The 24178-nt window shown below is 43.8% G+C and overlaps 1 protein-coding gene across 5 annotated transcripts in view; it reads right to left on the reverse strand.

The window, feature by feature from the left end:
* Window positions 1-24178, reverse strand: part of myo18ab (myosin XVIIIA b) — a 103597-nt gene that overhangs the window by 75008 nt on the left and 4411 nt on the right. For 3 of the 5 annotated variants that reach the window (XM_079246676.1, XM_079246674.1, XM_079246672.1), the window contains exons 1-4: window positions 5843-5954; window positions 5380-5441; window positions 4510-4542; window positions 3159-4271 (exon numbers count right to left, since the gene is read on the reverse strand). In XM_079246676.1, the coding sequence (XP_079102802.1) occupies window positions 3159-4271; window positions 4510-4542; window positions 5380-5418 (1185 nt within the window). In that variant the 5' untranslated portion in view covers window positions 5419-5441; window positions 5843-5954. Of the gene's footprint in view, window positions 1-3158; window positions 4272-4509; window positions 4543-5379; window positions 5442-5674; window positions 5690-5842; window positions 5955-21238; window positions 22311-24178 lie in introns of those variants that run through there. The other 2 variants (XM_079246673.1, XM_079246675.1) reach the window with 2 other exon arrangements.

The raw sequence follows: 24178 nt of genomic DNA on the forward strand, positions 1-24178 counted from the left end.
TAAACCAGCCAGACAGAACCCACCCAGTCCATGGCTCACTGAGGTTCTAAGACGTCACAGAGCAGGTCTCAGGGCAGCAGGAAGAAAGTGGAGCAAATCCAATAAACTCACTGACTTGTCAGAGTACCGACTTCAGCTCTCACTCTTCACATCCAGCCTAAAGGCTGCCAAGATAGACTTCTATCAGAACCAGATCCACAATGCTCCTTACACACGACAGCTGTTCATGGCATTCAACTCTCTTCTCTCTCCACCTCCTGCTCAGCCTCCCGCCATGCTGACCGTAGAAATGTTTGTATCCTTTTTAACCGGAAAGGTTGCTACCATCAGGAATCAGTTCTCTGAGCCTGACCAGCTCAGTCCACCACATCCAGCTAGTGGTGCTTCATTTAGCTCCTTCCGCACTCTGAATGAGAATGAAGTCCTAAAGCTTCTACAGAACTCTAAACCCACTACCTGTGCACTTGATCCGGTCCCTACCGACATCCTGCAGAGCATTTCTCCTACGATCAAAACTGCAGTAACTCATATTATCAACTCCTCTCTTGAATCCGGGGTCTTTCCCACCAGCAAGCTCGGGTCACCCTGCTGCTGAAGAAACCCACACTCAACCCAGTCCAGGTTGGAAACTACCGGCTGGTCCCACTGGTGCCGTTCTTATCTAAACTACTGGAGCGTTCTGTTTTCAGCCAAGTCTCCCAGTTCCTCCATGATGAAAACCTGTTAGATCCACATCAGTCTGGCTTTAGGCAAAACCATTCCACTGGAACTGCTCTCCTGTCTGTTACCGATTCCCTCCGGCTTGCCACATCCACTGGTCAGTCCTCAATCCTGGTCCTGCTGGACCAGATCCACTGGTCAGTCCTCAGTCCTGGTCCTGCTGGACCTGTCTGCTGCTTTTGACACAGTGAACCATCAGATTCTCCTCTCCACACTCTCTGAGCTCGGCATCTCTGGATCTGATCTCCGGGTTCTCCTGTCACTGTTATGCTGATGACACTCAGCTTTTCCTCTCCTTTATTCCGGATAAGACAACCGTCTCAATGAGAATATCAGCTTGCCTTGCTGATATCTCGGCATGGATGAAGGATCGCCACCTTCAGCTCAATCTGTCCAAGACAGACCTCATTGTCTGTCCAGCCAATCCTTCCTTACCTCCACAGATACGTCTGAAGCTCCACTCTATCACACTTCCTAAGTCTGTTGCCTGGAATCTGGGTGTCATGGTGGATGACCAGCTGACCTTTAAGTTCCATGTTGCCTCGGTTGCCCGTACCTGCTGATGTGCTCTCTACAACATCAAGAGAATCAGACCGTACCTGACAGAACACACGACCCAGCTGTTGGTTCAGACTCTGGCTTAAAAAGCAAGAACTGAAACGGCTCCCGTCTACCTTCACTCCCTAATCCAGACCTACACTCCCTCTCCACAGCTACGTTCCACCAGTGGAAGACGCCTCATGTTACCACCACAACGTGGGACTAAATCACCAGCCAGACTCTTGTCCTCTGTTGTTCCACGATGGTGGAATGATCTCCCAAACTCTGTCCGCTCTGCAGAGTCCCTGTCTACTTTCAGACCCAGCTGAAGACTCAGCTCTTCAAGGAGAACTTCAACACTTAGTTTAGCTGTATTTGTTGGAAAGTTGGAGAATTTAGCCCAGTTCTTTGCAACAAACTTTATGGTATTAATTCTTTGTATTATAACATAGGTGATATTATGGGATGGGAAGGGAGTAAACACCTGTAGCACTTCATGGAAGGACCTGCGTCCAACTGGACAGTCCACTAGCACCTTCCTACCATGTCCTCTACTGTTTGATTTCCAGCTTGTGTTGTTCTCACTCTGATGTAAGTCGCTTTGGATAAAAGCGTCTGCTAAATGACTATAGAATAAAAAAACCTGCTAGCTGCTTTCACAGCACGATCTGGTGCGTCTCCAGCCATCTGACAGTCGACCCACAGTCGTACATATGTTCGAGTCTCTGTTGCCATGGTTATCAACTGGAGTTTGAACTAGCGCAGTAATTTAGGATAATCAGGTTATCTCAATGGAACCTTTTTTTTTAGGTGTCCTACAACAAGTAATGGACACTTACAACACTAGCCTGGCAAGCCAGACTCTCTCGCTGTACCAGTGTAGGGTCAGGGGACTCACTTGCATCAACGGATTCCTAGGGCGGGACCAACAAGCATGGAGTAAAGCAATCAGAAAAATGGAGGATGTGACGTCAGTAAAGCGGCAGCCTACAATGTCCGAAGTGTTCAGGAGAGTGAACGCAGCAGAAGAAAATAAACATGGTGTGCAGAACAGAAGACATGGATGACCTGAGTCCTTTTTGCTGTAAAAACACGGCGTTATTGGCCAGTATTTATCCAGACCATGGTATAAATGTCTATAAAACCAAATCTTTTTGTACATAGAGTGGTATTTAGAGAATAAAAACATGTAAACCATCTTCTGTGGGTGGAAAAAAAAAGGAAAAGGAAAAAGAAAAACATCTAAAGCTGCATTTATACTCATGCAGCGTCGGCGTAGACAGCCCTACCCTGCCATACACAGACGTTCCAGATGCTAAGATGCTGAAATGTGCAGGTGCCAGCATAGTATTGCGGTTTCTCTTCTGCGTTTTTTTTTTTTTTTTTTTTGTGCAAAAGTAACAAGAAGCTCCAGAAATCCAGAAACACGTTATCACAAACTGACCAGTCAGAAGAGAGTACTTCTGGATAACCAACCATGGTGCAAGCAGGGGTGCAAATCAAGTCAGGTGCACGTAAAACCTCCACAAACCTATGCAGAGTATAAGTTGGTGATGCCATAACCGTCCTTATACAGACGCCATGCAAGTGTAAGTCTGGCCTTAGTCCAAAAGAAGTGGTATTAACAGGATGATTATGAATGAAGCCAATGGCAGATTTCCAATGTATTCTGCTCAAACTGTAACATTGTATTCTTCTTTCCATTGTTTTCTTGATGTTGTGGTTCACTATTTTTTTTATTGTATAGCTGTTTAGTTGCACTGGAGTTGTAGTGAATGTGCTGTCCAAACAAAGCTGAAATACAACCTCTGATTTATAATCACTCTTGCGTGCATTTGAAATGGCTGCGCCCTTCACACACTGGTGGTCTGCAAGCATGCAGAGTATGACCACTGTACCTGTTGTTGACCAGCAGCAGGTTGGTGGATGGGAATGACTCCTGATGACAGAGGCGGTGAAATGAGACTGGGCGGGAGAGAAGCTGGAAGACCGGAAGGCTTAGGTTCTGGATGTGATTGAGGAGATGGAACGGGAGACTTTGGGGCCGGTGGGCCATTGAGGGGGAGATTAATGGCAGCAGTTTGTTTGGGTGCAGATACTGAGGGTGATGTCAACAGTCTGGATTTGGGAGATGGAATAAAACCCAAAGGCGATGGGAAAGACAGAGGTCTGGAATGAGTGAGTTTTGAAGAGTTTTGAGATAAACCTCCAGACAACATAACTGGATGGTTTTCACTGAGCACAGGAGATGGGATTTCTTTGACACCTGAATCAGAACTGGGTTTATGTTCTCCCAACTGCTGAGTGGGTTTGTTCACTTTCGTCTCCTCCTTCATCTCTTCTTTTTGCTGCTCCAGCTCAGCCTTTTTGGGTCGGTCCTTCCTTGTTATCAATGGTTGTTGTTCTCTTGTTCTCCCTCTAAACAGGTTCGTCAACCCTCCTGGAATTTCGTCTTTGTCTTCAGTCTTGATAATATCATGTTTAAAGGAGAACCCAGACATAGTTTGAGCCTTAGATACTGTTGCTGGGCCGGTAGAAGCTCTGAGGGGCTCAGGAGGAAGCTCGGCTGTCTCTGCAGCTTTGGTTGATTTCTGTGTTGGCACACCAACGTCATTTTCTTCTGCAGGCAAAACCTTCCTGACAACACGACGAACCACCTTCACAACTTTCTTTTGTGCCAAACTCTTGTCATCATTAGAGTTTGTTGGCTTGGTAATGGTTCCTGAAGCGTTGACATGACCATTGACCGTGTTTTTCCCAACTGTTCCATTGCGTTCACAGGTAATAACTGGAGCTAAACTCTGTGGTGGTTGAACTATCTTTCTTGGTGGCTCAGGACTTTGAAGTGAGCCTTTAACAGGAATCCTGACTTGTGGTGGGGATGGACTCCTGACCTGGCCTACGGACTCTGGAGGAGAACCAGATGAAGGGTTTTTGGCTCGGAACAACCCCCTGCCAGGGTCTAGAGCTGGTACAGACTTGGCTCGGCTTGATGACACATCACTCTCTGGCTACTCAGAGAGGAAAGAAAGAAAGAATAATGACAGATCTTGCATGCAGGTTGCATGGATTAAGAATAGATACTGATAGATGTAGCACAGAATAAATTATTTGAAAACTTAATCATATTTCTGATCATAATCTCAACAAAGAACACTTAAATAAATCAGTCCCTTTTAGGTTGATTCTGAGAGCGAGAACCAGCATTAATCTCACTAAAAGCTTTGATGAAAGATAATATTTACTTACACTTTTGTTGCCTGGCTTGTTCTCTTCTTTAATCTATATAATAAATATCATATAAAAACAGAAAATCAGATCTAAACCACCACACAGTGATGATCACACACAGGGCCAACCTTTTCCAGACTCACACCATGCGGGTTTTGTGGGTTGCTTCTTAATGCAACATCCCTAGAGTCAGTAGAAAAACACTGAGGTCAGAGGTCGAGCAAGCAGCTTACACAGCGATTTCCAGCTAATGTTCCAGTCCGACATTCACTTTTATCTGATCAACTATCAGATTCCAGATTAATTTAAAATAAATTCACAGTGTCTTGGCTATATTGGGCTGTTTGTTGCATGTTTGTTCTCTTGCAGTGATAAAAAGTTGTTCCTGTTCTGGATGGTAGTATCCAGAATGTTGCTGGAATCCACATCTATCGTTGATATCTTTTAAAAGCTGCTGGAAATTTGTCCTGGATTTTTTTCACCATCTATTGTGGAGTTATATGCATGTATACTGAATATGGTTCTATCTTGCAATGAGAAGGAATCCTTCACAACATTCTGGATCCAGATCACTGTCAACACTTAATTTAAGACCCATTCTCAAAAAATATGAAAATCCCTCCAGGAGGTTTTGTGTAAAGAATAAAACAGAACAGATGAAAAGACAGACAGACACACAGAAACTTGTGGAGTTAGAAGTAATTTATTCAAGACATTCTTCAGGATCAGTCAACTGTATACGAAGCGGTGAAAACTCTGAGCAGCTAAGCAGCACGATTCACACTGCAAGCTGTTTTAGTGGGATGCAAACACCGAGAGGACCTGCTGTCCTCAATGTTAATAAACTGAAACACCATGCAAAGAGAGAAATCAACTGATGAAACTTCCCTTTTGCTCCCAGAAAGAAAACCGAGACGAGAACGCCATCTTGGCTATATCTTTGTCATGAGCTGGGACAAGAACAGAAGGAGAATATGAAGCTGATAAAAAAAATTGTACATAAATAACATGAAGAATGATCACACAAATTCTTTAAAAAAATCAACAAAAACCAAAAGACTATTGGGAAAAAGCGTCCAACAGCTAATTCCGCCAAACCTGAAAGGTAAAACCTGTTAGTTGTGAACTATACGGTAATACTTCACACAGTCCACCTCTATATATCCAAAAAATGCTCCCACACCTTTTAAAGGTCCTTCATTTGACAAGCGTAAAGGGGGTAAGTATGCCGAAAAGCTAGAAAAGAAAAGAGGAAACTGTCATGCTGCCTCAGTCGGTAAAGGACTTCTAAAAATAGTCCTGCTAAAGTCTGGAGGTCAAAACTTTTCACACATTTTCCATGTTTGTCTACCTGTAACTGAAGGAATTCCACAACTTCCTGGTTAAAATGGTCCTGCAGAAGGGCTGATCAGAGTGAAAGGCTGGAGACTGAGCAGTGGAGCTGACGGAAAGGGGGAATGCTGTGATAGGATGGCTATTTATGACGGGACAGCTGTTGTAATCTAAGGTTGTAACTGAGGTTAAAAATAGGGAACTTACTCACAACCCCCACCCCCATCTAACCTGCAAATACAACATGGCTGCGACTGTAATCCAAGCTGTCTAACCATTCAGATTCAGTTCATTTGCTATTTTTACATCTGAGTTTGAGTTCCAACTTTAAGGATTGATTTAAACAATTCAGACACAAGAACAGACAAAAAGCAGTAAAGACAGCAACTGCAACTCCATCAACCTGGAAATACTGCACATTGATCCATTCGATTGCATGAGTTCATGCCAGTGCTGCTGCATCCAGAACCCTCATATAATTAAATAATTACAGAAACATTAACACGTTAATAAAATAAGGCATTTTAACCATGGAACCTTTGTCAGAGCACAATTTCCCGGTACGTGAATTACACTGATGCACATGGTACCTCTGCTGTATTCAGCGATGTTTCAGACCCTTCAGTCAGTCTGTTGGAAGACAAAACGACTATCAAAAGGTCTAACGTCTTTTTCTGGTGGTATCGGGGACTTTTGGTGAGTCACAGTGAAATAACGTAATTTTCTTTTCTCCGCTAGCAGCAGCTGTTCTGAAAATACAGATGATAAAACTAAAGTGATATTTAAAGTTGTATTTCTGTTGTTGCTGTGATTTTAGCTGCATCGGCCGTGCCATCTCAAGGAAGAGCAGAACTGAACTGGCTGAAATGCAGCTGGTCTGCCGGGCAACTTTTAGTTAAGACACAGCATTACAAGCAAGCTGACCGGTCTTTCATTTTTCCAGTACCTTTTTACATTTCAGACAGCGTGAAGGAGCAGATCTAGAATCAAAATTACAGTAAAAAAAGAGAAATGATGCAAATCAACCTCAGAAGGACGCCTGAGACGTCAGAACCTCAATCATCTGATAGTTTTCCTGCCAAGTCATGTCATTAAAAGTGGAAACCGTCCACAGCTGTGGGTCGGGAAGTGGACCCGGCCAGCATCAGCCAGACCAGCTGCTCAACGGGAGGCGAACAGATCCAACTCCAACTGCCAACCAACCGACAGACACTGAGCTGGAACGCCGAAGAGAGGTTGAGGGGAGGCAACAACAACTGATTCAGACAATTCATTCATTTATATCCTCCAATCCAGTGTTTGTTCTTTATGAATATGATCCGGGCTGTAATCTCAGTGAGAACGGGTTAAATATGTGTGCACTTCCCAGCACTCACTGGTTATAGTGGTAATATCTTTACATGACATGAACAATAATCTGTTTTAAATATATGTGGTGGAATTTAAGTATGGTTTCATATCTGTGGAGAAATGAGGTTAAATGTGGTTGAGTGCTGCTGATCAGGTGTAAACCATCAGCTCAACTGGGTTCCAGTCACCAGGAGGAAAGCAGAGCAGCCTCCATCAGACACAAGCTGCACTTGGAGGCCGACTTCAGGAAATTCTAGAAAACATCCTGGAAAATGTTTTAAATCATTGTAAATGAAACTACTAATATGATATTTACCAAAACAAACTGTGTTTATGGTGGCTGAGCAGACATAATCCTGGAATATGATATCACCAGAAAGGATCTGAGTTTTGTGAAATTCATGTCCAAGTAGATAATTCTCATGAAATATGTGAAACTTGATGGTGCAGAAGGAAAATGTCCAGACGTTTTTCAGCCAGATGATCCGTTTCAGACTCGGGAAAGTTGGTTCATTCAACTCAGTGAAGCTAAAACTTTATTTTAAAGTATAAATAACCATCAGTGTATCCGAAGGACCAGAAGAAAATCTTTAAAATGGATTATAAAAACGAGGCGTGAGCGTGCACCCAAATTAGAAAGTCAGAGACCAGTTCAACTGGTACGGTACTGTTCTCGCTTTAAAAAACACGTCCAGACGCCAAGCACCTAAATAAAAACATAACATGGTCACTTAGAGACAATTCACACTAATTAGCAAATCTGCATATCTTTGGCGGTGGAAGAAAGCGTACAGGAGAGAAACTTTGCAAAGTCAGACAGGCTGCCTGAAGCCGTCCCCAGCCGAGGCCTGACCCGCCGTGGTGACCGGGCAGCCTCTAGCTTGGAGCTAAACGCTTATCTACCGTCTCAGATAACAGAGGTGAAACAGAAAAAGGTGAAACTTAAGAGGTTTCCAGCAGAGAGGGAGACTCGTGTCACATTTCCACTAGACCTGGACGATGAATCGGACTTTAATCTCAGTACGATCTGGGTTTCCAACCATGATAAAACTAAAAGGGTGTGATTATTTCTCTCTGCAGTTTCCTCTCCTGCTGTCTTCAGCTGCTAATCGAGCGTCTCTGGCGTTGCAGCGCTGTGCTGTAAACTCCTCCCACAGCCGCTTTGCTTTCACTAAATCTGGAGACTTTTTTTGTTAAAAGCGACAAATCTAGCAGCTTTTACTGGAGTTATTGGAGACTTTTCTGGTGTTTTGGCGACTGACTTGAAGGCACATATTGTTCTGCAGTTACTGTAAGGAAGGAGCAGCGGGAGCCTCTCCCGTCCTAAAGCACTCCCAGGCGGCCAGTCTCAGTCGGCTCCGGCTGCAGGTCAATGTAGAATAACTGCAGTAGGTTGTGGAAGTTCACCTAAACATAGTTTATACCATTGTCAGTGACAACTGGCTGCATTATTTTCCTATACATAGTTCGGCCAGTTAAACTCTGTAATGTCCCTCCGTTACGGGGCGTTACCATAGCAACGGGTTAACCAGCTGGTTCAGATCAGCCGTCTTTTAACAGGTGGATGAGAGAAACGCGCTGCAGCCTGACAGCCGTTGTTTGGTATAAAACGTACATCCAGGCCGACGTAAAATAGTTCCTATAGAAGCGGTAAAAGCGGATTAAACAACCTGGAACCGTACATTAGATGGTTATAATGTAATGTAATTATAATATATTTATAATCTCACAGAGTCTAGAGCACCACGACGCGCAGCGTTGTTTATAAATACTGGAGAATTCGGTTCAATATTCGAGATCTCAGTTTCAGTCAAAATAATCGTGACTAGAAATTTTGTCATAATCGAGCAGCTCTTTTTTCCAGTGACCTGAAACGCAACGTAGACACACTGAAAGGACTCGACTCTCAGCTCAGACGTGGACAGTCAGCTTTGCAGCATCTGCTGGGGTAGTAGCATCAGAACCAGAGACTTGAAGAGAATCAACAAACTGATCCAGAAAGCTGCTTCTGTGCTTGGAGTAACTCTGGAGCCGCTGGAGCTGATTGTCCAAAGAAGAATGCTGCACAAGCTGATGAAGATGATGGAGGATTCTTCACACCCTCTCCACAACACAGTGATGAAACAACAAAGTGTGTTCAGTGAGAGGCTTCTTCAGGTCCGATGGAAGACTGAAAGATACAGAAGATCATTCCTGCCAGCAGCCATCAGCCTCCGGAACAAGACCTCCTCTAGTTATTATTATTATTATATACTACAATATTTCCCTTTGGGGATTAATAAAGTATTTTTCATTTTATTTCCCCAGACGTGACAGCAAAGTGATGTCATACAAACATGGACACAACCAATCCAAACAAAATGCAAAGACAACAGCGCTGCTGCAACTTTTAAGTGTTAAGCACTGAATAAAGACGACCTAAATGAGGTCAGCACACTGCAGCGTCTGTGGTAAAGAAATCGACCACATCCATAATAAATGTTAGCATCTATGTTAGCAACAAGTTCAGAGCCACAGCAACATAAACGTCGTCTCATTACAACTTCAACTGCTCTTCCTGGAGTGCTCCTAAATAAATACTTGATTAGAAAGTAATTGATTACAAATAAGAAATGGAGAGAAGTTTTCACGAACACAGGCCCCAGTCTGCGTGCTCTACGGCAAGTCAGAGGGGACAAACATCCCATTTAACCTGAAAATGCTGGAGAATAAGATGGATGTCGCACTACTTTGTACGAAGATGAAAGATTGGTTCCACTGGATGTGTTCAGAATCAGAATGAGACATTTACTGAACACACTGTCCAATCACTGACTTTGTCATGGTGATGTTAAACTGGGATCAAACTGGGATCAAACTGGGATCAGATCGGCTGTAAACACCATTATGACGTTAAACTGGGATGTAAGGAATCCTTCTTAGCTCTTTATTGGATATAAATAAATAAACTATGAAGTAATTTTACAGATTTTTAAACATTTAAGATGAATATTTTCTGTGCTCTTTAAAAAGACTGAGATGTTCCAGATGTTGCGGTTCCAGAATCGAACAGTAGACCTCCTGAGCCACTGTCCTAAAGGTGTACCTGCTGCACGACACCTGAGTCCCATCATTACTGGCTCGTTGGGAGGTTTGTGCAGAAGCAAAGCGTCATTTGGCTGAAGTTTGATCTGGATCAGGTGTGTTGCAGCAGGGAAACATGTAAAACCTACTTGGTGATCCTGCACTGATCCAGCATGCTGGCCCTCATCTCTACATTCAGGAATAAATGTATTCCTCTGTGGGTCCGGGTGGATTTATTCCCACAGTAAAAACTCTGGATCATCTGCAGGTTCTGTGAATCCAGTAAAGCAAAGCAATCCTCCGGAGGGGAGGGGCACCGAGTTTAATCTGTCATCACGGTCAGGTAGAAGGGACTGCACAGCGTCATCTCAGACCACAAGATGGAGCCAGCAGGTCAGAGGACTCTGATGACCTGCTGTCACAGGTCACACTGCAGAATGCAGCAACGTCAGCTGCTGCAGCGGGACTGCAGACATGAGTACGGTCGGGGTTGGGGGGGAATCGTGGGACTGCAGACATGAGTACGGTCGGGGTCGGGGGGGAATCGTGGGACTGCAGACATGAGTACGGTCGGGGTTGGGGGGGAATCGTGTCCAAAGAGCTGCTTCAAAGTCAGAAAACAGGAAAAAACCATTTAAAGACGGCTAAAGTTGACGTTCCAGCCGTCCAACGTGATTTCCTGTCAATAAGAAACAAGACATCAGCTGCGTTGTAGCAGATCGCAGGGGGAGGATGGGGAGTAGGGCCAAGCCAACCATCACCAGTAAGCAGACTGGACACCTACTGGTTTAACTGGCCTGGTGCTTTTACTGATCATAGCTGTGTGACTGTGTTCACTTTTACTTCTATGGCATGAAAAGCATTTCTGTTAAACACAGTGTGTGGAAGTGAGCGTTAAAACGACCTTCTCTTCTTCTGCAGGACATCGTTTAACTCTTCACACGTCCCCAGAGGGAAAGGCGGCCATGTTAGCAGTTTAAAGACATGTTTGCAATCTTTAAACTTTTGGGCCACAACTTCCAAAACCCCATCGGTTGGAGTCCGCGCCCCCACCTCCACGTGACGCGTTAGATGGCGCCGCCATCCTCTGAACGTAAGGCACGGAAACTGTCCCAATCTTTATTTACAAAGCGCATGAAGCGCTTTTTGGAGCATATTTTCACCATAGCAACCGTACGCCGAAAATCAGCTTCTGCCACAGAAATTAGGCCAAATTTAGATTTTTAAAAACAACACATTGTGTGTTCTGGCCACACAAGGATAAGGTTTCTAAAGTAAGTGCTAAAAACTGTGGCAATATTCATAAAGTAGTAGTAGTAAAGTAGTTGAAGTGGATTTGATTCAGGACTGTACCCGACATCTCAAACCAGCTTCTCTCAGAGAAAAATGACAAATTCAGATTTTTAATAAGACGTGTGAATCTGTTTTTCTGCATTGTGTTAAAAAGAATGAACATTTTCATTTTACAGATTAATATCCTTGCATTACATTTTCATTTTGACAGCCCTGATAAAAACCATAAAAATCCTGGCAGCCATGTGGGCAGACGTGTCTCTGCAGGTTGCACAGAAACACTGCTCTCACCACAACAGATTTTCTGCTTTATTTCATTCTTTTTTTCATGTTAAATCCTTAAACCAAAGCTCCGCCATGCCTCATCTGCTCAGAGGAAATAAAGCGGTTTAATTTACAGCATGATTCTGTGAAATTCAGGACGTTAAACCACCACTCTCTATCTTTGCAAGTTTCTCAACTGGTTCAGTAAACAGGGAAAAGTGGATTATGTGTGGAAATTATCTTGGATTTATTGGAGTTTCCTCTTAAATCGTATTTATTTGAAAAAAGAAGAAAAATTTCTGTGATGTACAACTATTCTGTAACTTATTTGAAAGATTTTCAGGAAGGATTTTACCATTTATTATACAGCTGTGGGTTTTTATACTTTAAATGTAGGAAGTTTTTACACATTGTCACACGCTTCTGGCCAGCTCTGAATGGCGTTTTATGGAAACCAAAGCAGTGCTGACACAGCAACATCATGCTGTTTCACCGTCCAGCTTGGAGAGAAAGGAGAGGGCTGATTTTCAGACAGCTGTGGTCGGCATCAACGCACAGCAAAGCAAACAACGTGAGACCCACTCAGTCTGGACATTTTCTCCACAGATGTAAGGCGTGAGATGATCCAGATCACAAGATAAACTCAATAAAAAAATAAATTAAAAAAAAAACAGAAGACATTAAAAGTAATATTTTACAATATATTTGCTGTTCTTGCAGCTTAAACTAATGTCTAAAGGCTCTAAAGTAGCTGTGTGTTGACGAAATGATCAGCAGAACAACCGCTAACAATTCAGAGAAAAAAAGTCAGATATCGTTATGATACATAAATTCACTGAAATTTGCAGAATTTGCACACACACACACACACACACACACACATTACAAACACACACACACACACACACAGACATATCTACATCTACATATACATATATATATATATATATATATATATATATATATATATATATATATATATATACACTACTCACAAAAAGTTAGGGATATTTGGCTTTCAGGTGAAATTTATGGAAAATGCAATATGTTCATGCTACAGTGATATAATATCATAAAAGTAAGACATTTAAGTAGAAGGATGCACTACTGATTTCCTCATCTCAAAAAATTCATTCAACACAAAAGGTAACAACAATGGTAGTTACACCACAACAAAAAATGTGAACGTCTCAATATCTGGTCATGTGCCCTTGAGCATCAATTACAGCTTGACAACGACGTCTCATGCTGTTCACAAGGCAACTTATTGCCTGCTGAGGCATGGCATCCCACTCTTCTTGAAGGCCAGCCCTCAGGTCATTGAGGTTCTGGGGTGCAGGGTCTCGAGCCTCTACACGACGGCTCAGCTGATCCCACAGGTTTTCAATGGGATTCAGGTCTGGAGAGAGTGCAGGCCGTTCCATTTGAGGTCCACCAGTCTCCAACAGCCGTTCCCTGATGATGCGGCCTCGATGAGCAGGAGCATTGTCGTCCATGAAGATGAAATTAGGCCTGTGCTGTTCATTAATGATGTTATTCAGGTAGTATGGGCTTGTCACTGTACCATTCACAAAGTGTAGGGCAGTTCTGTACCAAGTGGACACCCCTGCCCACACTGTAACACCGCCACCACCAAAAGCTGGCCTGGTGACAACAGTGGCTGATGCATAGCGCTCTCCCTGACGTCTCCAACATCGTTGCCAGCCATCATTTCTGCTCAGTGTGAATCGACTTTCATCAGAGAACAGCACTGAGGCCCACTGGTTCCTCGTCCAGCGTAAATGCTCCCTGGCCCATGCAAGACGATGATGCCTGTGCCTGGTGGTGTGGTCAGGTACCCGTGCAGGTCGTCTAGCACGCAGACCACGCTGATGGAAACGGTTTGGAATGGTCTGACGTGACACTTGGGTGCCTCTCACCTCTCTTAAACGTGCCTGGAGTTGAGTGGCATTCATCATCCGGTTTCTCAGGGCAGTGTTCACAATGTAGCGGTCATCAGCACGGGATGTGGCCAAAGGACGTCCACTTCTAGGCCTTTCTGTGACTCTTCCAGTCTCTCCATATCTCTGTTGCAACCTGCTGATGACACTCTGTGACACTCCAAGCTCAGTGGCCACTTCTGTCTGAGAACGTCCTGTTTGAAGCGTCGCAATGGCAAGGGACTGTTGTTCCATTGTTAGGTGTCGTCTTGGTCTCATGATGTCAAAATGTGAACAGCATGATGAGGACAACTGTTTAAACACCAGCTCTAATTGAACCAGGACATTTATTGGTCAATTCAAGGATCACACACCTGCCGGGATTTTTGCCGTTAAGCTCCTTGTTAGAGAACAGCAACTTGTGCAAAATTTATTGAAACATTTAACAGTTGGACATGTGCATTTAAAAGCTTAGAGAAGATCACATTAAGTTCACCTGTACAGGTTTGAAGGCATTTTAGGCTTGTTGGGAAATTTCACCCAAAAGCTGAATATCCCTAACATTTTGTGAATAGTGTATATATATATATATATATATATATATATATATATACATATATATATGTATATATGTATATATATATATATATATGTCTGTGTGTGTGTGTGTGTGTGTGTAGATATGTTTGCACATCTCAGAAAATTAGAATATATTTTTCGTCTCATTTCAGAATGTGAAACTCATGTAATATATAGATTTATTACACATAGAGTGAACCATCTATTTCTAGAAACTTCGATGATTGTGGCTTATAGATAATGAAAACCCAAAATGCAGTGACTCAGAAGATTATAATATGACATAAGATCAATGAAAAAAAGGATATTTTAAACAGAAACGTCAGGCTTCTAACCGCATGTTCATTTCCATGCACCCACTACCTGCTTGGGCTCCTTTTGCATGAATTACTGCATCATTGTGACGTGGCAATGGAATTAATAAATTAATTATTTCTGTAAGTAGTAAGTCCTATATATATATACAACTTATTAATTACTGAAACAATACAGTGTTAAAAGAAACACATTTAATGGTAGAACCTTTGTCGGAGCACAATTTTCCGTAGACACTGATGCACACGTAACCGCTACCTTCGCCACATCGGCGCCATGTTTAGCCACGTTTCAGACCCTTCGGTGAGTTTAGAGACAAAACGATGATCAACAAGGCCAGCGTCTCTTTCTGGTGGCATCAGGGTGAGTGGCCAATAAAAGAAGGTGTAGTTTTTCACACACAGACGGGCGGTTTGCAGCTGGAACATGTCCATCATCCCAGCGTGTCGGACTGATCACAGAGCAGGGTCCTGCGCCGCTCAGGTGGAGGTGAAGTACTTCCTACCCATACTGAAAGCTCCGTTATATGTTCTATCAGTGTTGCGATAGGGGGAATAGATATTTCAGTATTGATCGGCACATCAGCACTAATTGATCTTTTCAGATAACTACTTCGATAAAAGCGTAGATCAGAAGTCGGTAACTAGATTTGGCCTGGGGCCAAAATGTTCAAAATGACCTTCCTGCTAAAACCTGCTTTTTCTTTGCACTTCTATTTATACATTATATTAAAAAGGAAAGATGATTTGTATGAGCCATACAAATGTTTTAAGATGTCATAAAGATGTTTTTACATCTTTTACGTTATACTTTTAACATGATGTGTCCTCTTCTGTTCAGCAGGAGATGAGAAAGTGGGTCAGGGGGATGTGGAAACCCCTGTAATGAGAGGCTGCTTTACTGGGAGATTTTAACACCTCGCTCCCACTAACCAGTTCATCTCCTGGTCTTTCCGTCTGGTATATCTGGTTGTGAAATGCAACATGTCTGATTTAGTAACTTTACTGCTCTGTTTCCTCCACTGTCTAAAAAACACAAGCAGCCGTTGAACTTTCCGCCTCCAAACCAGCTCTGCAGGCTACGAGGAGAAGCTGCAGCTGGCTTCAGGGGGACCATGTGCATCTCTCTCCACCCTCTGCGCGTGTCCCGAACCTGCCGATTCGCCGCTCATCGCCTCCATCCCACAGCCCAGCCAGTCTGCAGCATCGCCGGCTGACGAGAATAAATGGAGCAGAGCCATCGGAGGAGCGAGTTGGAGTTAAGGTGAAGAGCATCGACCAACAGGGACTTAAATTTGGTTTTGGCTACCGGGACTAGACTCGTAACATCCAGAGCTGAAGAACAACCCGGCTGCCGACGCCACGGTCGGAATCCATTATACTCAACACGAGAAGGAAATGTGAAAAACTCCAATTATTTCTGTAACCAGATAATGCTGACTCATCTCTTTAAAAGAATGCAGATAGAAAATGGAAAATGACATTTCCAAAAGGCAGCCACATGCATGTAGTTTTTCTTCTTTTTCTCCCCTCATCCCTGGAAGTTTATTTGACTTCCTTCACCAGAAAATGTCACGGGAACGGGTCAGGAAGTGAACAAACTGTTCCAGAGCAAATTCCACAAATACCAGAAAGAAGCCTTACGGCAGAAGCCAGTTTCCGGGAGCTTCAAGGCAGCCTGTCAGGACATAAGAAGTTTATTTCTACTCTCAGTTCAGGTTGAAACTGTCCTCCTCGCTCTTCACAGTCTGATTCGTTGAAAATGACTTCTTATCAGCCCAGATTTTAATACCAACATAACATAAACATCATATCAGACGATGAAACTGACACATTTTCCATCCATCCATTCATCCATCTTCTGCCGCTTATCCGGGGTCGGGTCGCGGGGGCAGCAGCCTAAGCAGGGAAGCCCAGACTTCCCTCTCCCCAGCCACATTTGCCAACTCTGCGGGGGGGATCCCGAGGCGTTCCCAGGCCAGCCGAGAGATGTAATCCCTCCACATTTTCCATTTCAAGGAAAATATTAACTGATAGTCAATCTGATGGCAGCAGCACACGTTTGATAGGCTGGAAAAGGAGCAACAAAAGGCTGGAGAAGTAATCGATGCTCATCAAGCAGGAACGTGAGGAGCATTTCACAAATAATCAGGTTATCTGGCAAAAAGTCTGGGTATGAACTGGTACAAAAGCAAACTTTTTAGAGAGTTTCTCAGATATGAAGACGAACAATTTCACAAATCTGAGACAAACTAAAAAGTGTGGAACAATTTGAGAAGAATGTCCAACATGAGGGCTTTGGATATCATGCCATCTACAGGGCTGCTCAGACGTTCAGGTCTGCACCTCTTTCTTTAGTTTTACTGTCTCATAATAGCATGAACAGAAAGAAAGATAATGATAATAATAACGAGTAAAAATAATAGCAGCAACAGAACAATCTGTAAACCCTGTGAAAGCATGCACCTGCAAACACAACCTCAGCACACACACACTGCACCATGGACAGAGAAAGTTGTAATTAGGTCCTTAAAATCCAGATCATGAACAATGTCATGCTCAGTGGACATACGTGCAAGGCTGAATTAGTCATCTATTTAACTAAAAAAGACATGAAGGCCATGCTGAACAGACAATCCAACACTGACAAACTATTAGTATTGTGGAGGACCAAATGGCTGTGGAGCGCAAAACCTTTAAAGACCTCACCGAGGACGTGGGCTTTCTGAAAACTACAGTTACCAACTTGGCAGTAAGAGAAGAAAAACAACATAATCCTGCTGGGCCTGCAGAAAGGCGAAGAGGCTACGGATCAGAACTCAGAGATAAACTCCCAGATTACTGGCCTTTTTGGTCATTTCTAGGTGTGAGTCCATTACCTCAGGCAGATTTCTGGCCAGTAATCTGGGTGGTTTTTAGGCATATAGAATGAAGCTTTGTGGTGAACTTCAAGAATTTGTCTTCAGCCCAAAAGAAAATCACCTCAGTTTTGTTTGTTTTTAGTTGAAGAAAGTTTAGGCACATCCACTCTTTAATCTGCTCGATGCATTTACCGAGATCCTGAACTGGTGACATCGTAATATGTGTCACCTGTGTAGACACTGAGCTTTTCACCTTCACAGGTCTTATGATCCCATACACATTATTTTGTCTTTGATCTGATTGAACAATGCATTACTATGTGCTGCATTCTTCATTCTTTTGTCCCTGCATTTTGCTACGTTCTTCATCAATGAATACAAGCAATCAGATCATTACGGACTTCCAGTGCATTTCCAATTATATCAGAAATCAATGTTAATGTCCTGATGTTGACAAACCTAATAAACTTGTTAACAATTGTTATTTTCATCTCCATTATTGAACCTCATTGTTCCATAGCTGAAGATTCAAGAAAAAGTAGCTCCTACATGGCAAGATTTCTTGCTGTGAAGAAGTGTGTTTTGTCCGTTCACACGTCCGTAAAGGTTTTAAAACTGATTTAGCCTGGGATCTTTCTTGGGGAACTTATTTATCAAGCAAACTGTTGCAGCAGACTGGATCATGCCACACAAACACAATCTACGACAGAATGCATAACATTATTATGTTTTGTTTCTACATCCATGCAGAATTGTCCATGCCCGCATCTTAATGCATCCTAAAAGTGAATCAGTTCAACACCCCTATCATCTTGCTGCAATATCTTTTGCTTTCTGTTGTGGTTGGAGAAGGGCGGGGCTTGCTGATGGAGCATGCCTGACTCCATATTCAGGGGGAAGTAATGACTGTAGTATTAAAGTACATAATAAGCTAGAATACGAAGAAGGGAAACTGTTCCCGATCTTAATTTACTTTTTAGAAAAGCATTTTGCAATTTTATCTGCAAAAAGTGATGTACAAATAATTTTGGATATATTTAATAACCCTTTTACCATGGTCAATGAGAATCCTAATGCCAACTACCTGCATTATTTATCTAATATAAGCACATTTGGCAAGTTAAATCACTGTTCACACTCTTACGGGTGTCACCATGGCAACACATGAATCAACTGATTCAGATCAGATGGCTTTTGACAGGTGAATGGGAGAAACCACTAAAGCATGACAACAGTTAGTTCTTATGAGTCAGCACTTTTAGAAAGTTTTGTAAAAGATAAACGTTTGTTTTAAACCATTTCCCAACATGGTGTAAGCAGATTAAACCATTCAGACCAGTGCATTACATGGCTTTAATGAACTGCGTGCTGTGGTGTTCTACATGACGCCGCTGTAATGCCCAGATGCTCGCGTTTGATCCTTACGTAATGTACTGATCTGCTATTTATGAACCAATCACATGAACATATATTAGCTGATGTAGAGCAACTTGGATCAGTGACAGGGATCATTAATTGGGTCCTCTCGTGGTGTCCTGCACGTATACGGTGTTCCCCTGCAGAAGCACACCTGATTTGTACGAACTGGTCATAGACAGACTTCAGCAGAACTTGACAACAAACTTATCGAGATCCATTTTATTTGAATCAGGACACAAGTCCTCGAGGACCGGTTAGTGATCCCTGAACTATGGTGAGCAAACAGAAAAAACACCTCAGCTTGGTGGCGTTTAAACCATCAGGGTTTGTTCAAATGAGCACAATACATGTGTCAGGCTCTAAACACAAAGCAGTTGAACAGCCCAGGAACTAAGTGTGTGTGTGTGTGTGTGTGCATGACCACAAATGCACTTAAAGCAAAGTTCCCTTTGGTATGCACTTCCTGTTTGCTCCGTGGAAATCATTACAGTAGCTCCTCTCATGAAAAAAAGCCTTTTATCCCAGTAAAGGCAAAGCAGGGTTTCCCATCAGCACACTGTGAAGAATTTGATCTATTTTTAGAGTGAACAGTATATCCTCACAATATTATAATATTTCCTCATGACTTTGAACTTTACAGCACTAATATTATTATAGATGCATTTCAGAGAATGATGTAACCTCTCACACTTGAAAATTTATTCCATTACAATTCTTCGTGTGATACGCAACACAGGCCAACTAAGTTTAGTTTATCACTGTCAATGAGTCATTTTAAAATACCACCCATCTTTATGAAGCGGGTAAGCAGCCATCCTGGCTCCTTCGTCTACAGTTGCATACCTTAAAGCAGACTTCCTTCCTAACAGATTATACTTCCTCCCACTGTCACTGAAGATTTAAATAGAAGAGTTTTTAGAAATGAATGTTTGTTTTTCAGCCATTTGGGTCCTGATGAGCCCGCTAAGAACGAAAGCTTCATGAACAAGAAATGTCTCAGTTTCAACATCTTATCTGTTGTTAATTTTCTATTGGGAATAAAATAGGGAAAATACAAAGAAAAAAATGGCAAATAATTGTATGATGTTTTTATTTGTATTTCACAAGAGGACTTCTGCCCATTATGAGAATACCTCCTCTCATCCAGGGGAATGACAACAGACAGACAGAAAAGCACTCGGAGAGCACAAACCTCCAAGCACAATCTTACAAAACTTCCTGGATCCAAATGGTGATCCGGATCACCACCAAAATTTAATCTGTTTTTATTTTTCATATCTCCAACAACTCCTGAGAGTTTCATGAAAATCTGTCCATAACTTTTTGAGTTATCTTGAACACAAACAAACAGATAAACGCCGGTAAAATAACCTTCTTGGTGGAGGTTAACAACCATTTCTTCTCAAAAACTGAGCAGAAGAGATCCTGAAACAGGGAAAGGTGATGGCACAAAGACTACTCAGAAACAGCTAACCACCGTCGATGCTAACGTAAGTCAGAACAACACCAGGAGAGAAAAAGTAATGCTAACAGAGCATTCTGATTCTGAAGAATCTGGAGGCATCATAGTCCTAAAGTTCCACCGCAGAAATGAACAAAGGGCCGGACCTCCTTGAGGTTCCCTGATAAAACCAGAGTTACACTGAAGACCAAGGTACAAGAAGGGAACCAGGACTAGCTTACCAACAGAATTATTAGGATTTTCAGGTTTGCTTGCAGCCCCCTCTCCCTCTACCCCAGTAATCCCCCCACTTACTGTTTATCCAACCAGGTAGTCTGCATGTTGCTCCCACAGCAAGATTACAAATGCAAGATGCCCCTAACTTTCCCTTTAGTTCAGATCTGTAGAGACGATAGAATGTTTGTCCAAAATCTTTATTCCATTAGATACATTTTCCACTGCACTTTGCTAATCTGAGGTTTTTGTTCTCACATGCCTTTTTGGGTTTGTATTTATGTGACTGCTGCACATCACCATCTACCTACCTGCTCCGGTTTCCTCCCACTGTCCAAGGACATGCCTGTTAGTTTAACTGGTTAGTCTACATTGTCCCTGGGATTGTGAGTGAATGGTTGTCTGTCTCTCTGTGTGGCCCTGCGATGGACTGGCGGTCTGTCCAGGTGTACCTGCCTCTCACCTGATTGCTGGAAGAGGCTTAAGCTTGAAGTAAGTACTCTGAAGTAAGCAGTTAAGCAAACGGATGGTTTAAGAGCAGCGTTGGACTCCACATCATTATGTGAAACTGGGTAAAACTAGACTATCTAGTACTAGAAACGGGCAAGCGATACTGAGAAACTGATTCGTTCAGAGTTAGTCAATAAACAGAGAAGTTTGTCGGAAGAAGCTACTTACGTATCTGGCATCTCGACGCAGACCCTCTGTGTTCCTCAGCCAGCACCGGCTCAGCTCACTCAGCTCCAGGATCGGCTGCACCTTCAGATTCACAGTATCTCCAGACTGACGGATCATCTCCACAATCTCATCCCGGTTCTTGTTTTCCACGTTTCTTCCATTTATCTCCACCAGCCTATCCCCTGGCACCAGCCCCAGAGCCAGGTCTTTGGTGCCTGCACCAGGTTCAGCAAAATGAACCACACGTCTGTAAACATCCCCCTCTGGGCTACAATCCAGCATCGTGGTGCGACGCAGAGAGAACCCGAAGTCCCCGGTGTTGCGACGTTGGAGCTCCAGCTCACGTGCTTCAGGTGCAGTTGGAGCAACCACAGCCGGCAGCGGCAGCTTGGCGTGGAAGACCTTATCGACCAAGTCTGGGATGGATACGTTCCTGGTGCCTGTTGCTCCTGGCTGTAGCCGGAAACTGTGCTTCTGAGGCAGACTGAAAACTTTACTTTCGACCTGAGGAGATGGAGCGGCAGAGTTCTGACCAGATGGTATGGAGCCCTCTGATGGGCTCTCCTCTTTGCTCCTCTGAGAGAAGGAAAAACGTTTCATCATCTGACCCATCTGAGAGGAGTTCTGCTTGGCTAAGGAACCAAAATGAGCTACACGATCCCGCACCGAGCTTCGGTGTCCATCCTGGCCACCTCCACCTTCACCCTTCAGGTCATCTGTGGAGCTTGCGGCACTCAGCTGCTCATCCAACACCACGCTGCTCCGGGGACTCAACCCGTCGGACTCTATTTCTGTCAGGGACAGCTCGTTGCTGCTGGCAACTTTGATGGGAATGGGGTTGGAGATCTCAAGCTTGTTCTTTGACTCGCGCTTGGCCTCCCTCTTCAGGTTGAAGAAACCTCGGCGCATGCTCATCTCCTCCAGACTACGCAGCTCTGCCGCAGACATCCTTTCCTTCTTGTCCTTCTTCTCCTTCCTGCTGCCCTCCCTTTCCTTGTCTTTCTTCATCAGATTAAACATGGCCTCCAACGTCCCCCTGAACAAGACAAGCTACTGGTCACGATGAAAAATCCTGAAACGGGAAGAAAAAACCTTCATGACACATTAAATCTAAAAGATTACAACCCCTAGAAGGGGTTGTAAAAAATCCACCACATTTACACGATTATGCTCATTCAGCTAGTTTTGTTTTATTTATTAACAACAAATACCTTTAAAAGTCGGGCTCTAGAACCAAAAATGAGTTTTTCTTGGTGGCACCAGTGCGCCTAACATTCCAGGGCCCAGGGGAAGGACTCTTATTCTGTCTGTGAAAGTCTGTCAGCGTATTCTGGATTCATTCGCTCCATACCTGAGCTCAAAGAAGAACAACACCGCGACAGCTGAACACCCTGCTTTGACATCAGGCATCCTGAACGGCGAGGAGCGACACAGACGAGAATCGGTTTTAAAACATGGAATTAGATCATATGTGGTTGTTATCTGTTATCATATCTATTATCAGTAAATATCACGGCCCTTCGTCGCGGAACAGACAATGAACATAATCATAAATTCTTCTATGTGTTGCCTCTGCAGGGGAGTTTTTACATCTTACACTGGTGCAGGGGTTCCCAAAGTTTTCTGGTTGTTTCTGCCCTCTTTTCATTGATAACAATAATGTCAAGCCCCCCCTCCCCCGTCACATGAACCAAAGAACCAAACTAAGACATATGCCATTGGCTGTTAACTATGGTTAAAACCATGTCAGAATTATTTCTGTTTTTACGCCATGATCTGAAACGTTTAAAAGCAGGGATTTCTGCAGACTCCTTCAGGTGAGGCAGAAGCTGCTTCAGTAAAACACCTGCTATGTGTGATAGTTGGTGCTTAATCTCTAAAATAACCTACAGGCTCGTGTTTGTGATAAAACGTTCCCAAGTGGTGCTGCAGCTTATTTCCATTCATACTTCATAATACTAGAGGAGAATATTTAGCAACATACAACACACTGTGGTCTCTTCATTAACATTGGTTATGATTATTACTGGATCGTTTCCTGATCAATCAGAGGCAGATATGCGCCATCTCATTTTCTTTTCTCTTTTTACTAGTACTTGTAGTCTCTCCTGGTCATCCATCATAATTTCCCATTGGTCTCTCGTCTCATCTTCTACCTCTTATCCGGGGTCGGGTCGCGGGGGCAGCAACCTAAGCAGGGAAGCCCAGACTTCCCTCTCCCCAGCCACATTTACCAACTCTGCGGGGGGATCCCGAGGCGTTCCCAGGCCAGCCGAGAGATATAATCCCTCCAGCGTGTCCTGGGTCTTCCCCGGGGTCTCCTCCCAGAGGGACGTGTCTGGAACACCTCACCAGGGAGGTCCAGGAGGCATCCTGACCAGATGCCCGAGCCACCTCAACTGGTTCCTCTCAATGCGGAGGAGCAGCAGCTCTACTCTGATCTCCTCCCGGATGACCGAGCTCCTCACCCTATCTCTAAGGGAGAGCTCGGCCACCCTGCGGAGGAAACCCATTTCAGCCGCCTGTATACGAGATCTCCTTCCTTCGGTCACGACCCACAGCTCATGACCATAGGTGAGGGTAGGAACGTAGATCGACTGGTAAATCGAGAGCTTCACCTTCTGGCTCAGCTCCTTCTTCACCACGACAGACCGGCGCAGAGTCCGCATTACTGCAGACGCCGCACCGATCCGTCTGTCGATCTCACGCTCCATCCTTCCCTCGCTCGTGAACAAGACCCCGAGATATTTAAACTCCTCCACTTGAGGCAGGACCTGACTCCCGACCCGGAGAGGACAATCCACCCTATTCCGGCTGAGGACCATGGCCTCAGATTTGGAGGTGCTGATTCTCATCCCAGCCGCTTCACACTCGGCCGCGAATCGCTCAAGCGAGAGCTGGAGATCACGACCAGATGAAGCCAACAGGACCACGTCATCC

This window comes from Telmatherina bonti, assembly GCF_933228915.1.
Source record: "Telmatherina bonti genome assembly, chromosome: 9".
Classification (NCBI taxonomy): Eukaryota; Metazoa; Chordata; class Actinopteri; order Atheriniformes; family Telmatherinidae; genus Telmatherina; species Telmatherina bonti.